The sequence below is a fragment of the Perna viridis genome, chromosome 5 (assembly GCF_037379345.1).
Source record: "Perna viridis isolate PV_CMFRI_1.1 ecotype Kerala chromosome 5, ASM3737934v1, whole genome shotgun sequence".
NCBI lineage: Eukaryota > Metazoa > Mollusca > Bivalvia > Mytilida > Mytilidae > Perna > Perna viridis.
The window spans coordinates 29,198,652-29,213,702 of NC_142449.1; the positions used below are offsets into that span (position 1 = coordinate 29,198,652).

Genomic DNA, 15,051 nt, shown 5'->3' on the forward strand with positions numbered 1-15,051 from the left:
TGTGAAATTAGCATAGAAGCCTATGGGAAGTGGAATTAGTGGTTTTTAGCCTTAAATCATTTTGTTTCCGGATTTGAGTTATGTGTGTTCTCTGTCATGTCCGCTTGCTATTTAATGCATATTATACTATGATCGATTCTCTACTACGGTTAATCTTGCTTTTTGCTAATTCAAGATGGCAACATCTATTGATATTGATTTTTTTTTAATTTCTGAAGGCGTCACAATTCTCACAGTCGCTGATTTACTTCAGTAGTATTTCTTCTGTATTGATTATTACAACCCCAAAAATAACTAAAAATAGACATACATAACAGGGGGATCACCTACAGTATTGTATAAATCTATTATTAAATTGCTATGATATTGACAACTTTTTTTAATAATCCTGAAAGGAGATACTCATACTATAGTATAGGGTTGGAGACGTGGAATGTTTCACCCGAAGTTTTTTTTTTCATTGTACAATTATTATTTTTGTACCCCTGATTTGCCACAAAAAGGGGATATAGGTCCCAACCCCTTCAGAAGGTTGTACTCACCCTGGATCCACCACTGCCATACACTTAAGGAGATAAGTAGATTTGTTATGTTTTTTTTTTTTGTGTTTTTTTTTCAAAATTAGGGCATCTGCACTTTGCATTCCAGGTCCAAAAAGACACATGAAGTTGTCAGAGTCTAGTCATCCACATATAGATGCATGCCTCGATAACCCTCGTTTACACTTCCGAAGCACTATCACCTGCTGATGGAATTATTATTTTCTGGGTCAGTGGTCGCATACATATAGGCATATTTTGAATCCTTCTGGGGTGTGTTACAGTTTCGAGAACAGACACCTCTGTCGGCAGTACCACAAAATCTTTTCCTTTTTAATTCCGTATTGTCAACTTTCCTTTCAACTCTGGCAATGTTCGATCTTCAGCACTTGCGTATTGTGTTTTCATTTCAGAACGCATACGTTTTTCCAGAGCTTGCCGTAACTATGCAGACTTTTTGTTTAGTGTTAGACTTCTCACACGTACAATTAGTTAACAGGGTTGTTAAGTCATTACTACAGAAGTTTTATGGTCGTTATCATGAGTTATTGACCTCGTTGATCGTTACGTTGTATCCATCTGAATCATGAGAACCGATTCGTTAAACGTGTCATAGTTTTCCTTTCCTCATTTATCCCGGACTTGACTCGGCGGGTGTTTCTAGAAAAGCAGAGGACGCTTACCCTACCGGTGCACCTGATTCATGCTCCCAGTTTTAGTGGAGTCCGAGTTGCTCATTTGCTTTTGTTACTTTGTATGTATGATTTTAGTTACTTTGTGTTCTTTGATGTCTGTGTTTGTTTTCAATATCTGGTCTTTGTCCCTGGATTACATTCTTTTGATTAGGACCGCTATAACCTTGGTTCCCTTGATAATCTCTTTCAAATATATATGTAAGTGTATGCCGTTTTAGATGAACGTTTTAGGAAAAAAAGTCAATTATCTCGTAGGGGTTTTTACTCTCGTCCTGTAAAAATATGGGAAATAGAGTTCTTGTTAGATATTTCCATTCTTATTAGTTTTCTGGAGGTCAATCATATCAAGAAACAAACGTAACAATTGAGTTTTTTATTTACCAGCCTGGCCCTTTTAAACCATCGCACATTCATTTGAAACAAATACATTTAATGGCAATAGTACCACAATGGAATTTTAGACAAAGAATTCACGAGATCTACAAATCGGATGTTCACATGTGCATGTATATTCTGTACCATTAAAATAGTCTATTATTTCCGCATTATTTTCAAACATTATTGTTATTCTTGTCTCATTCACGGAAATTAAATTATATTTCCGTATTTTTTTTTTTTTTTTTTTTTCAAAATCAATCGATCACATCACTTGATCGGAACAGGGCTTTTTTTGCGCATGGTCATATTAGGTATTCCATGCTTCATTTCGTGGGTTAGTCCCATTGATTATCATCGATTAAAAAAATACGAATTTATGTCAAAAGTACTTTGTGTCATGAAAACATTTCAAATCGACTGAAAAAGCACCTTACCAAAGGACAATTCAGAATAATGGAAACTTGCGAAATATTGCAAACAATCAACTTGAAGGGGAATTTCCGGACAATTTTATTCATGTAATCATGCGACCTTATCTACTTCTTTTTTTGCAAGGTAAGTTAGGAATTAATTTATAGCTTGTTACATGTATTTTCAAGTACGTTTCATTTACGTACACAAATACATTTTAAACTGACCTGGCAATAGGCTATGTGAGCTATTGCCATCACCTGACGTCCGTCGTCGACGTCCTTAACAGTTTTTTTTTCAAAATTCTTCTCTGAAACAGCATGACCGATCAGAACCAAACTTAGTATGAATGTTCCTTAGCATATTGTACATTGAACTGATGTTGGAATTTTTGACCCGTCGAAAAGCTTGACCGCCGTGACTAAAAATAGAACATAAGTTTTTCGCATATATCCCCTAAACCGTTAAGGTTACCTAATTCTGTTCATGAAACAGTGTGCAGTGTGGTGAGATCTATCTCTGGTCATATTTACGTTTTAATCTGTTAAGCCATGTTTTAGTTATTGCCCTTTCTCGACGTTTTTCTTACTTTTAATGTTATTTCTTTCAAAAATCTCCTCTGAAACTTCTTCACCAATCAGAACCAAATTTGGTATGAATATTTCTTAGGATATTCTGCATAGAACTATCGTGGACAATGTTGGACCGTCGAAAAGCATGCCCACTGATACTAAAAATAGCATACACGGATCAGGCAGTAATTTTTTGCATATTTTTCCAAAACCCTTAGGTTTAGCTAAATTCTGTTAAAGTAACAGTATTCAACATGATAAGATCTATCTCTTGTCAAACTTTGGTTTTTATCCGTTGGAGTTATTGCCCTTTTCAACGATTTTTGCTACTTTTATTGTTGGTTCTTTCAAACACCTTCTCCTCTGAAACTACTTGACCAATTGAAACCAAACTTGGTATTTAAAGTTTCGTTTGATATCCTGCATAGAACTGATGTGGGGATTATTGATTTGTCGAAAAACATGGCCGCCGTTACTAAAATGAAACATACAACAGTTTTCGCATAATAGAACATAGGGGTCAGACAGTAGTTTTCGCACATATTCCCAAAACGGTTAAGTTTAGCTAAATTCTGTTCATGTAACAGTGTGAAGTATGATGGGATCTATCTCTGGTCATATTGTCCTTTTTATCTGTTAAACCATGTTGGAGTTGTTGTCCTTTTTTTGACGTTTTTTCCCTATTTTTAATGTTATGTCTTTCAAAAAAACTTTTCTTAAACTTCCTAACCAATCTTAGTATGTATGTTCCGTAGGATGTTCTGCATAGAACTTATGTGCAAAATTATGATCTGTCGAAAACATGGCTGCTGTTACTATAAATAGAATAGAACATAGGGGTCAGACAGAAATATTTCGTATATATATATATTTCCAAAACTGTAAGGTTTAACCAAATTCTAACATATTCAAATTGTTCAGAAAGATATGATCTATTTTTGGATATTTTTTCTTTTTTAAAACTGTGAAGGAGTTATTGCCATTTTTCGACATTTCCCCCCTATTTTTTATGCTATTTCTTTCAGAAATCTACTTCTCTGATTTTTTTTACCAATCAGAACCTATATAAGTATGAATGATCCGTAGGATTTTCTGCATAGAACTAATGTGCAAAGTTATGATCCGTCGAAAAACATGACCACCGTTACTAAAATTAGAATAGAAAATAGGGATCAGACAGAAATTTTTCACATATTTTTAGGTTAAGTCAATTTTAGGTAATGTAGCTGTGTTCAGCATGATGAGATATATTTCCGGTCATATTTTCGTTTCAATCTGCTAAGCCATGTTAATTGCCCTTTTAGACGTTTTTTTTTCTTTTTTAATGTTATTTCTTTCACAAATCTTCGCCCTTGTAACTTCCCGACCAATCAAAACCAAACTTGGTATGCATAGGATGTTCTGCATAGAACTATAGTGAAAAGTTTTGATCCAACGAAAAACATGGCCGCTGTTAATAAAAGTAGACCACATGGGTCAGACAGAAGTTTTTCGTATATATCTCCAAAATCGTTAAGTTTATCCAAATTCTGTTCATGTTTCCGTGTTAATCATCATGAAATCTATCTCTGGATATATTTTCGTTTTAATCTGTTAAGCCATATTGGAGTTATACCCCGTTCTCGATGTTTTTCCCTATTTCTAATGTTATTTCTTTAAAACATCTTCTCCTTTGAAATCTTAGACCAATCAGAACCAAACTTGGTATGAATGTTAGCTTAGGATGTTCTACAATGCCGAAAATTTGATCCGTCGAAAAATATGACCGCCGTTACTAAAAGAGAACATAGGATTCAGACAAAAGTTTTCGCATAATGTAGCATCTCCAAAACCGTTTAGTTTATCCAATTGTTTGTTAAGGGAACTGTTCGGCATGCTGAGAGCTATCTATTGCCAAATTTGCGTTTTAATCAGTTAAGCCATATAGGAATTATTGCCATTTCTCGACGGTTTTACCTATTTTAGCTCACCTTGCCCAAGGCCAGATGAGCTATTGCCATCACTTATAGTCCGTCGTCGTCGTCGACGATCGTAAACAATTTTTCACAATTTCTCTGATAGTGCATTACCAATTGTAGCTAAACTCGATCTCAATGTTCCTTAGGGAACTAGTATCCTGCAGCGAACTGATGTGGAGATCTGTGATCCGTCGAAAAACATGGCCGCCGTTACTATAAATAGAACATGGGGCTCAGACAAACGTTTTTCGAAAATATATTTCCAAAACTGTTATGTTTAATCAAATTCTGACATGGTTAAAGTGTTCAATATGATAAAATCTATCACTGGTCAAATTTTCATTTAATCTATAAGCCATGTTGGAGTTGTTGGCCTTTCTCGACTTTTTTTTCTATTTTTAAAGTTATCTCTTTTCCTCTTCAACTTCTTGACCAATTATAACCAAGCTTGGTTGAGTATTCCTTAAGATGTCCTTTATAAAAACTAATTTGGTGATTTTTTGATTCGTTGAAAAAAGATATGGTTGCCGTTTCTGAAAATAGAACATAAGGGTCAGACAAAAGTTTTTTCGCATAAATTTCAAAAACTGTTACCAATTTTCGAAATGACAAAAGTCTGCATTAGGTCAAAGTTGTCAGATGACTCCTTGTTGGAGTTATTGCTCTTGGAAGAGTCGAAAAATCGTTTGATTTTACAGTTTCCAGCCAATATCTTTAAAACTATGATAGATAGAAAGAAACGCTCCTAGCTGAAATGATCCTTATGATAAAGCATACAATAATGCGTGGAAATCAAAGCATTTTTAGCAGTTTTCAGCCTATATCTTGAAAAGTATAATAGATCAAAAGAACTTTCAATTGATGAAATGTTCCAAGTCTTCATGAGTCAAAATTGTCGAATACCTCCTATTAGAGTTTTTGCCCTTGAAAGGCAAATTAATTAAGCAGGTGAGCCATTCAGGCTCCTGGGAGCCTCTTGTTTATGTTTACGATTACATTTTCTATGGGCTTGACGTTATTTGCATGTATGTATTAAGATAAATAAACTATACAATTATCTCCATTTCCATTAGTTTTGTATTTAATCTTTATAAGAAATGTTAATGGGGTTATCACCTTAAAAATCGCGATAAACAATAATACTCATTCGTGTGGAATATATTAGTTTTGGCTTATGAAAACGTAAGATAAACGAGTTTAACCATTTTTTCTTCAATTTCGTATTCCATGTGCAAAAACGACTCCAAAGGCAAATGATATAATAGTGTTTGTACACGTACATGTGTGATGTATAAGACAAAAACTTTTTTCCGATATCCTAAACATCAATGTATATTGTGTATACCGAGCTATGAAAGCGTCGGAAGGGGAGGGGAGAGATCCGTCTGCTACCAAACCAAAGCTTTCTATCAAACATTAAATAAAAACTGGAAATTTTGATATTCAAAGAGGTACATATGCATGATGTCCAGTTTATAATCGTTTTTATCAGTTTGTCTTCATTTTTTTTAACAAACTTTCTTCAATTTATTCTGATCTTATATATCTAAACAATTACAGCTATCGTTGGGATGAATCAAGGAGTCACTCGGAGTGAGCACGTTATATCCACTAATATAGGGGAAAATGTCACGTTAGAATGTGTAGCAGATTTAACTTTTTTCTACTTGTCGACATGGCGACAGAACGGAACAGCAATTTTCATAGGCACAAACTTGAATCCACAATTCACAAACTAAAGCAGGTTTCATTTAACAGGAAATCATAAAAAAGGAGAATACTTTTTGAGAACCAATGATGTAACGGAAGATGACCTAGGGATCTATTGGTGTGAAACACGGGACAACCATGGAGCTGTTCAAAGAGAAATAACCTTATCATTAAGGTCGACTACCAAAATCCGTACGTTTTGGTTTAATCAGATAATGTGAAAGAAATTAACGCATGTTTGGTGTATTTGCACATACACTGCGAACATATATTCACAAAAGCAAACATGAATACAATTTGTACAATTTAAGCTCACCTGGCAATTTGCCAAGTTAGGTCTTGCCATCACTTGTTGCCTGTCTAAGTCCGCGTTAACAATTTATTCAAACACCTTCTCCCCTGAAACTGAAACTGCTTGACCGAATTCAATGAAAGTAAGTGTGATTCTTTATTAGGATGTTCTGCATTATGTGTATCTTTCTATATTTGGTAAGGTGCCCATTATGACGAGATTTATTTGAAACCAAATCTTCGAGAAACCTAATGACACTTGTTTGAGTTATTGCCTTTAATGTTTTTGCTATTTTTAATTATATTACTTTAAAAAAATAATTTTCTTCTCTGAAATTGTTGGCCAGAATTCACTTAAAGTTCGTGTTATTCTTCCTTAAGGTTTCTTGCCAAAAGCATGTGCTTCGTTTTTGATTTGTTCAAAAACATGGCTACTGTTATTAAGAGAAGGTTCCGACAGCACTTTTTCACATACATCTAAAAACAAAATCTAAGACTTGACCGAATTCTGACGAGGGTGTAAATTGTTAAGCGTCATGAAAACATTCAATCACTAAACTTTCGTGAAAATCAGACAACAGGTTTTCGCATACATTTCAACCCTTAAGTCGTAAGGATAAGCCAAATTCAGACGAAGAAAAAGTGTTCAGTATGATGAGATTTATCTAGTTCATGTTTTGTTAAATTGAAATCTGTTAACCCGTGCTATAGTAATTGCCATTTTCGACGTTTTTTTTCCCTGCTTTTAAACATATTATAATTAACAATCTACTCAGAAACTGCATGTACTGCAAAAAGTTTTTTATACATTGACTTGAAAAAAATAGGGTAGCTTCTAAAAAAAAAATCAAATGTAGCTGATGAACCAAATGCGCGATTTAGGCTCTAAGGATCCTCAAGTTTAATTAAGTGACCACTTGCTTATAAAACGTACACAATATTCTAAGCATTTTCTTTTTTATCAGAAAGTATGATCAGTTACATATATTATATCTGAAATACCTTGTAAATAAAAAAAAGAAATTGCAGAAAAAACATGCACTACATGTAGAAATTGTTTTCAAAGCACAGGAGTAAAAAAATCAACATATGTTTACCTAACAATTCTGAACAAAAATTAATATTGTTTGTCATATTCGGTTTTAATTTCGCTGTCGACCTGTTGTGTACCATACTTTATCATTTAGTTTCAACGGGGTCATCAGAAAAAAAATTCTATGCGAGGACAACTTCTGTTGGTAAGGATTGTAATTTACACAAAGACTACATTTATGTTAGCGTTTATCTTGTTCGACAATTTGGCTTAAATTCTTCTTACTTTATTCAACCACATAAGGATTCAAATAAGAGGTTTTTTTGTTTGTTTTATTTTGATATTTTATTTATTTATTTTGTGTTTGATTAATGGTGAATGTCAAACACTATTAATTGCATAACCCATCTAAAAATCATTCTTACAAGCCGAGCTCTATTTGTTTACTTCCTCTGTTTACTTATTTACTTGACCCGAACCTTAACTAAAGCTTCATTTGGAACAGAAGAGGACCCTTGTCCTACCGTTGCATCTGGTCCATGCTCCAAGTTGTTACTGGAGTCCGGTTTGCTCATTTACTTTTGTTTCTATATGCATGTTATTTCGTTATTTCATTTGTTCTTTAATGTTTTAATCCTTGTTCTATTGATGCCCTTGTTAATAATATATGTAGTCATTTTTTTAGGAGGTAGACAAAACGGACACAACTCTTAAAATCAGTGATATGTTTGTATCATATTCAATTTCACTAAAGCCTATCAAGCTTTCATTTAAAACAGAATGAAATCAGTTATTTTGATGCTTACATGACATTAATGTAAAATGCCAAATGCAAACTTTCAAATGATTTGTAATTATTGTGTCCCTTACCGTAGGTATACATCCTTTAACGTGCAACAAACTATTGACAAAATATGGACAGTATAACTTAAATATGTTTGGCTTATTTTGTTTACTATGTACTTCTAATTATTATAATTATTATTTTGTTTTTGTTCAAAGAAGAGCCAAAGGCCTCGGATGCAACAAGATACACAGAAATATTCAGGACAGTATCAGAAGGCAAGTACAGACGTTTTTCTCATATATCTCAAAAACTGTTAAAGTATCAATTTTCGAAATGATCCTCGTTATTAGACCTACAAAACTCTGCATTGGGTCAAAGTTGTCAGATTACTTTTTGTAAGAGTAATTGCGCTTGACAGTTTAAAAATCGTTTGATTTTACAGTTTTCAGCGTATAGAAGTTAAAGATAGAAGGAAACGTGAACACCTGAAATGATCCTTACGATAAGGCCTACAAAAATGCGCGGAAATCAAAGCATTTTTAGCAGTTTTCAGCTAATATCTTGACGAGTATAAATGAAACTTTCAATTGATGAAATGTTCCAAGTCTTCATGTCTCAAAGTTGTCGAGTATCTCCTTATTAACGTTATTGCCCTTGAAATGCAAAGCAAAATAAGTATGTGAGCCATTAAGGCTCCTGGGAGCCTCTTGGTTATGTTTACGATTACATTTTCTATGGGCTTGACGTTATCTGCATGTATGTATCAACAGAAATAAAGTATACAATTGTCACCGTTTCCTTACGTTTTGTCATTAATCTATATAATAAATGTAAATGAGGCTATAACTTAAAAAACGTAATAAACTATAATACTCATTCGTCTGGAAAAGGTTATTTTTAGCATATGAAACGCATTAGGTAAACTTGTACATGTGGTAATGTAACAAAATTCAACAAGGTGGCCGCATAAGCACCATGTTCTTTCTATAAGATAAAAAGGGGAAATAACAGCTTTTGTACAACATCAAATAAACAATGTACAATGTTTAACCATTTTTTTCTTCAATCTTATATTCCATGTGCAAAAACGTCTCGAAAGGCCAATGACATAATAATGTTTGTAAAGTACGCATGTGATGTATAATACAAAGAGTGTTTTTCCGATATCATAAACATCAACGCATATAGTGTATGCCAAGCTATGAAAGTGTCGGAGGGGTGGGGGAGAGATACGCCTGCTTCCGAACCAAATCTTTTTGTCAAAAATTAAATGAAAACAGGGCATTGTGATATTCAAAGAGGTACATATGCATTATGTCCTGTTTATAATCATTTTTTATTAATCTTTGTGTTTTACGAACAAACTTTCTTCAATTTATTCTGATCTTGTATATCTAAACAATTACAGCTATCGTTGGGATGAATCAAGGAGTCACTCGGAGTGAGCACGTTATATCCACTAACATTGGGGAAACTGTTACATTGGAATGTGTAGCACTTTTAACTTTTTTCTCCTTGTCGACATGGCGACAGAACGGAACAGCAATTTTCATAGGCACTAACTTGAATCCACAATTCACAAAAGGTAGCAGATTTCACTTAACAGGAAATAATACAATAGGAGAATACTTTTTGAGAATCAATGATGTAACGGAAGATGACCTAGGGATCTATTGGTGTGAAACACGGGACAATCATGGAGCCGTTCAAAGAGAAATAACCTTATCATTAAGGTCGACCACAAAAATTCGTACGTTTTGGTTTAATCAGATAATGTGAAAGAAATTAACACATGTTTGGTGTAATTGCACATACACTGCAAACATATACTCACAAAAGCAAACACGTATACAATTTGTACAATTTAAGCTCATCTGGCCATTTTCCAAGTTAGCTGTTGCCATCACTTTGTGTCTGTCCTCGACCGCGTTAACAATTTCTTCAAACACCTTATCCTCTGAAACTGAAACTGCTTGACTGAATTCAATGAAAGTAAAGTGTGGTTATTTATTGCCAAAAGCATATGCTTCGTTTTTGATTTGTTCAAAAACATGGCTACTGTTATTAGAATAGAACAGAAGGTTCAGACAGCACTTTTTCACATACATCTAAAACAAAATGTAAGACTTGACCGAATTATGACGTGGATGTAAATTGTTTAGCATTATAAAAAACATTCTATCACTTAACGTTCGTGAAAATCTGATGACCCATGTTGCAGTTATTGCCATTTGTGGATTTTGTTTTTAGTTGTTTTGTTGTCGTTGCTATTTTTGGTTATACTTCATGAAAATATATTCTCCTCAGTAACTACAAGATATATTTCACTGACAGTTGAGGTGATTGTTTCTTTACGTGACTGTTTGAGTATTTGATAAGTGGAAAAACACGACTGCTGTTACTTAAAATAGAAAAAAGTTATCAGACAACAGGTTTTCGCATACATATCGATCCTTAGGTCGTAAGGAATAGCCACATTCTAACGGGGAAACGTGCTCGGTATGATGAGAAGTTTTTTTTATTTGTTTTGGTGGGTATTACACACAATTAAATGCAGAACCCATCTATTAATCATTCTTACAAGCCAAGCTCTGTTTGTTTACTTCCTGCGTTTATTTATTTATTTATTTACTTGACCCGAACCTTAACTAAAGCTTCATTTGGAACAGAAGAGGAGCCATACCCTACCGTTGCACCTGGTTCATTCTCCAAGTTGTAACTGGAGTCCGGTTTGCCCATTTACTTTTGTTTCTATATGCATGTTATTTTGTTATTTCATAGGTTCTTTAATGTTTTAATCCTTGTTCTATTGATTTCCCTGTCAATAATATGTGTAGTCATTTATTTCAGGAGGTAAAAATAAGGTAACGGACACAACTCTTAAAATCAGTGGTATTTTTGTATCATATTCAATTTCGCCAAAGCCTACCAAGCTTTCATTTAAAACAAAATAAAATCAGTCCAAGTTATTTTGCTGGTTATATCACATCAATTTAAAATGCTGAATACAAACGTTCAAATGATTTGTAATTATTGTGTCCCTTACCTTATGTATACATCCTTGAAAGCGCAACAAAATATTGACAGTATAACTTGTTTGGCTTATTTTGTTTACTATATACATCTTAATATTATTTTTTGTTTTGTTCAAAGAAGAGCCAAATACAACGGATTCAACAAGAAACACAGAAATATCCAGGACAGTATCAGATGGCAAGTACATTCACAAGTATTTGATCATTTATAATGTCATTGCTAATAAATAATTTTATCTCCTTGCTATTACAAAAAAGAAATATATACATTTGTAATTAAAAATGTATAAAACAGACTGAAGTAAATTCATGCATGTCAAAACCCATTGAATTCACTTTTGTTTCTTATTCACAATCAGTTACAGACCGCATATCATGGACATTTTTTCTTTTTTTTCTTCAAAATTTTATCAATAATACGTTTATCTATTAACTGGATTTATTTACTGTATCTTTTTGTAACAGTAATTTGATTAGTTTTATAGAAGGTGAAAATACTTTCTTCTTTTCTTTAATATAAATAAGTTTTTATGAATTAATTTAACCTTCCTTCAAGCAAATTGAAACATTTCTTTACAGTATAGCATGTATGTCGATGGTGTAATTGTTATTATATCAATACCTAAAACAAACACGCCTGTAATAGCCACAGGTATTGAATTTAAAATTGCAAAAATACCTACTAAAACTACGACAAACCTAAACTTGTAAAAACTGTTAAAAGTATTGACTACTACATCAAAGTATTTAACATTTTTGAAAATTTCATAATTGAGATTTACAGCATCTATAACAAAATGTGATTTAGATCTAGACAGAGCTTCTTGTTTGTTTTTTCACTAATGTGCTAGGTAATGATTTGGCTTAATTGTTTTACCTTAACCATATTACCAAAATGTCTGAATGAGTAACAAGGGAACAAAGATTTTAGCGGAAATCAAAAGTATGTAATGCAGGAACACAAACAAGACAAGGAAAAAATACACACAACAAAGAACATAAAATAACAAAAGAATACATTCAAAGTAACAAACGTAATTGAGTAACTCGGACTGTACTAACAACTGGGAGCATGGACTATATGCATCGGTAGGGTACGCGACCTTTGCTTTTCTAGAAACATCCACCAAGATGCTGGTTAGAGAAATGGGGAAAGAAAAACTATGAAACGTGGAACAAATCCGTTACGATTTATGCTATATATTACCAATAACACACTCCAAAATTGCGTTGACATACATTACAAGCAAGTAAAAAAAGCAAAGTAAAATAATTTAATTTTTTTTTAATAAGTCTGTGAAATGATATAATGTATAGGTAAACATGACTATACTTGGGAAAAGATTAATAGTAAATTTGTAGCTATCAATTTTTTTTCCATACTTAAACACGAATAAATTTTATGTTTTTAAAATTTTAATTACGATCTTTTCATATAAGCAAGCATTACAACGTAAAAAGGCAATTATTTAATTTTCTTAAATTAAAACGAAAACATTATGAATATTCTTTTAACATTTAAAATCTCTTTCTTCAAGCTGTGCATGAATCTTTCATTGTCTTGTTTTGTCTTTTGTCTAGTTCATACCTCTGAATCAGATATTGACTCAACAAGTGTCAACACGAACGCAAACGATAAAGGGTCAAAATTCCTATCCGGTGAGTACTTAGCTAGGACTTTATCAAACAACCCCTAACTACGTGTAGTTCTTATAATGCACATATAATCGAATCTTATCAAGTGGGTTTTTTTTACTTGGAATCTATTACTTATACAAATAAGTTGTAATGCCAAACGTAAAAATGAGGGGGTTATCCTGACAAGACAATGCCGCGAAATATTAACGAAATATCGCATTGTTGTGATGAAATGACACCCGAGTGCGAATTTTATGCCATGCATTATTGCTCTGTGGCTTAAATAAAAAGCGTCATATTTTCTTTTTCGTCAGGTCTGGCATTGAATTGGACATTTGTGTTTTCTGGCTTGGTTGGAGCATGCTTTATCATTGTGCTAGCTTTGTCTATTTTGTGCATTGTCTGTATTTGTCGCAAATTGAATGTTGCAAAAATAAAAGCACCAAACGAAAATGCCGAAGTTGAGAGATTCCAAGAACATCGACCAAGCACAATAGACACTTCTTCAAGTTATGATTACATTGATGAAATAACACTTATGCGATATAATGAAACTGCACATCGCCTTGATCCAAGTTTAATGCCATATTCCGATAGCCCTGTGTTTTCTAACAGATCTTATCTTGATATTCTGGAGGAAAGAGTTGAAGTTCAGCTTCACTCTTACCAATCATTCACAGAAATGAACAACATCGAAGCCCCACATCACTACACAGAGGTAAAACATCCATTAAAACCTACCTTAGCAATTTGTTCTCATGAGTATATACAAAACTGTCGTCCGTACTCAATGATTATTTTACAAAATGATGGAAAAACAAATAGTGTCCATGAAAAAAGGGCAAATTCATGGCCGGAGTATCATAGGAAATGTAGCAAAGATGTTGAGACCGGAAATTCCCATAAAATTTCTGTAGAGACTAGCCAAGTTGCAACAACCAACTCAGAAGGAGCTCGGTGGTTGCTGTCTGCCACTGAAACCAAGAGAAAACATCAGAACAATGCCGAAATGATAAGTCAGAATAAATCAACTGATAAATCTGTTATAAATCATTTGCAGACAAGCACAAGTGCAATTTTAGAGACAGAAAACATTTTAACCCCATTAAATTCTGCAGAAGACTTCAGAACCTGCTCTTCTAGAAACAGTTCAATCGGCAGTGTAGGTCTTAATATTGATACCCTTTGCCAGATAGACACTACATCTGGTTCAATTTGTTTATCTGAGTTTGAGAGTTCCTCAGACAACAATTCCGAGGACAAAATTAGAAGTAATGTTTCGTTGAAGGACAGTGGGCAATACGAAGACCTGTCAAAGAACAATTTTGATGATGTCCATGACTATAATATGAGCAGTGCGCCTTTAAGTCTGAACATTTTCTAATTTACTTTTTTGTGTTGGATGGTGTTTTGTTACAATTAAAACTTCATGAATTATGTCTCAAAAGAACCTAATTGTGAGATTGAGTTCATCTTCTTTCCATACATAAACTCCTGTTACTTGTACCGTGATAGATGCGGTCATCAAAATATTTATGGAAACCGTGTAGTTGTCATATTTCTTATGTATTATATTGTATACAGTCTTCAATGTGAACTTAGTATCATCTTTCCCTGTTGTACATGAATTCATTAGAGGCATTTGAATATCTATTTTTCCTTTCTTTCTTATTGTCGTTCGACAAATTTAAAACTTTCTGCATGATTATTTTGTGTTCTTTTCGATATTGAGTTGATTTTGTTACTTGATATACCTTAAATGCTGATCGCCTTAACGGTTCGTATTCTGCTGCTTAATAGGTGGCAACATACAGCGGTCATACAAAACCTTACATATACTGACATGCGTATTTATTTTTAAGATGGTGATTTTGTTTGATTAATTTTGGTACTTATTTCTACAGATTTACACGCATTTAAGATATACTTATTACCTCTTGAAAATAATTTAGGTACAGAAATTCCACAAAAATGATCTTTTTAAAATTTATTATACAATAATTG

The 15,051-nt window shown here is 33.3% G+C and overlaps 1 protein-coding gene across 1 annotated transcript; it reads left to right on the top strand.

The window, feature by feature from the left end:
* The first annotated feature begins 4,038 nt into the window (after positions 1–4,038).
* LOC148616998 (uncharacterized) lies at positions 4,039–14,700 on the top strand. The gene is made up of 7 exons (XM_088585101.1): positions 4,039–4,070; positions 6,298–6,455; positions 8,590–8,649; positions 9,783–10,124; positions 11,528–11,587; positions 12,991–13,068; positions 13,362–14,700. Exons 1-7 carry the CDS (start codon positions 4,039–4,041, stop codon positions 14,429–14,431), a joined length of 1,800 nt encoding a protein of 599 aa, XP_088441227.1. The 3' UTR covers positions 14,432–14,700.
* The last annotated feature ends 351 nt before the right edge of the window (positions 14,701–15,051 follow it).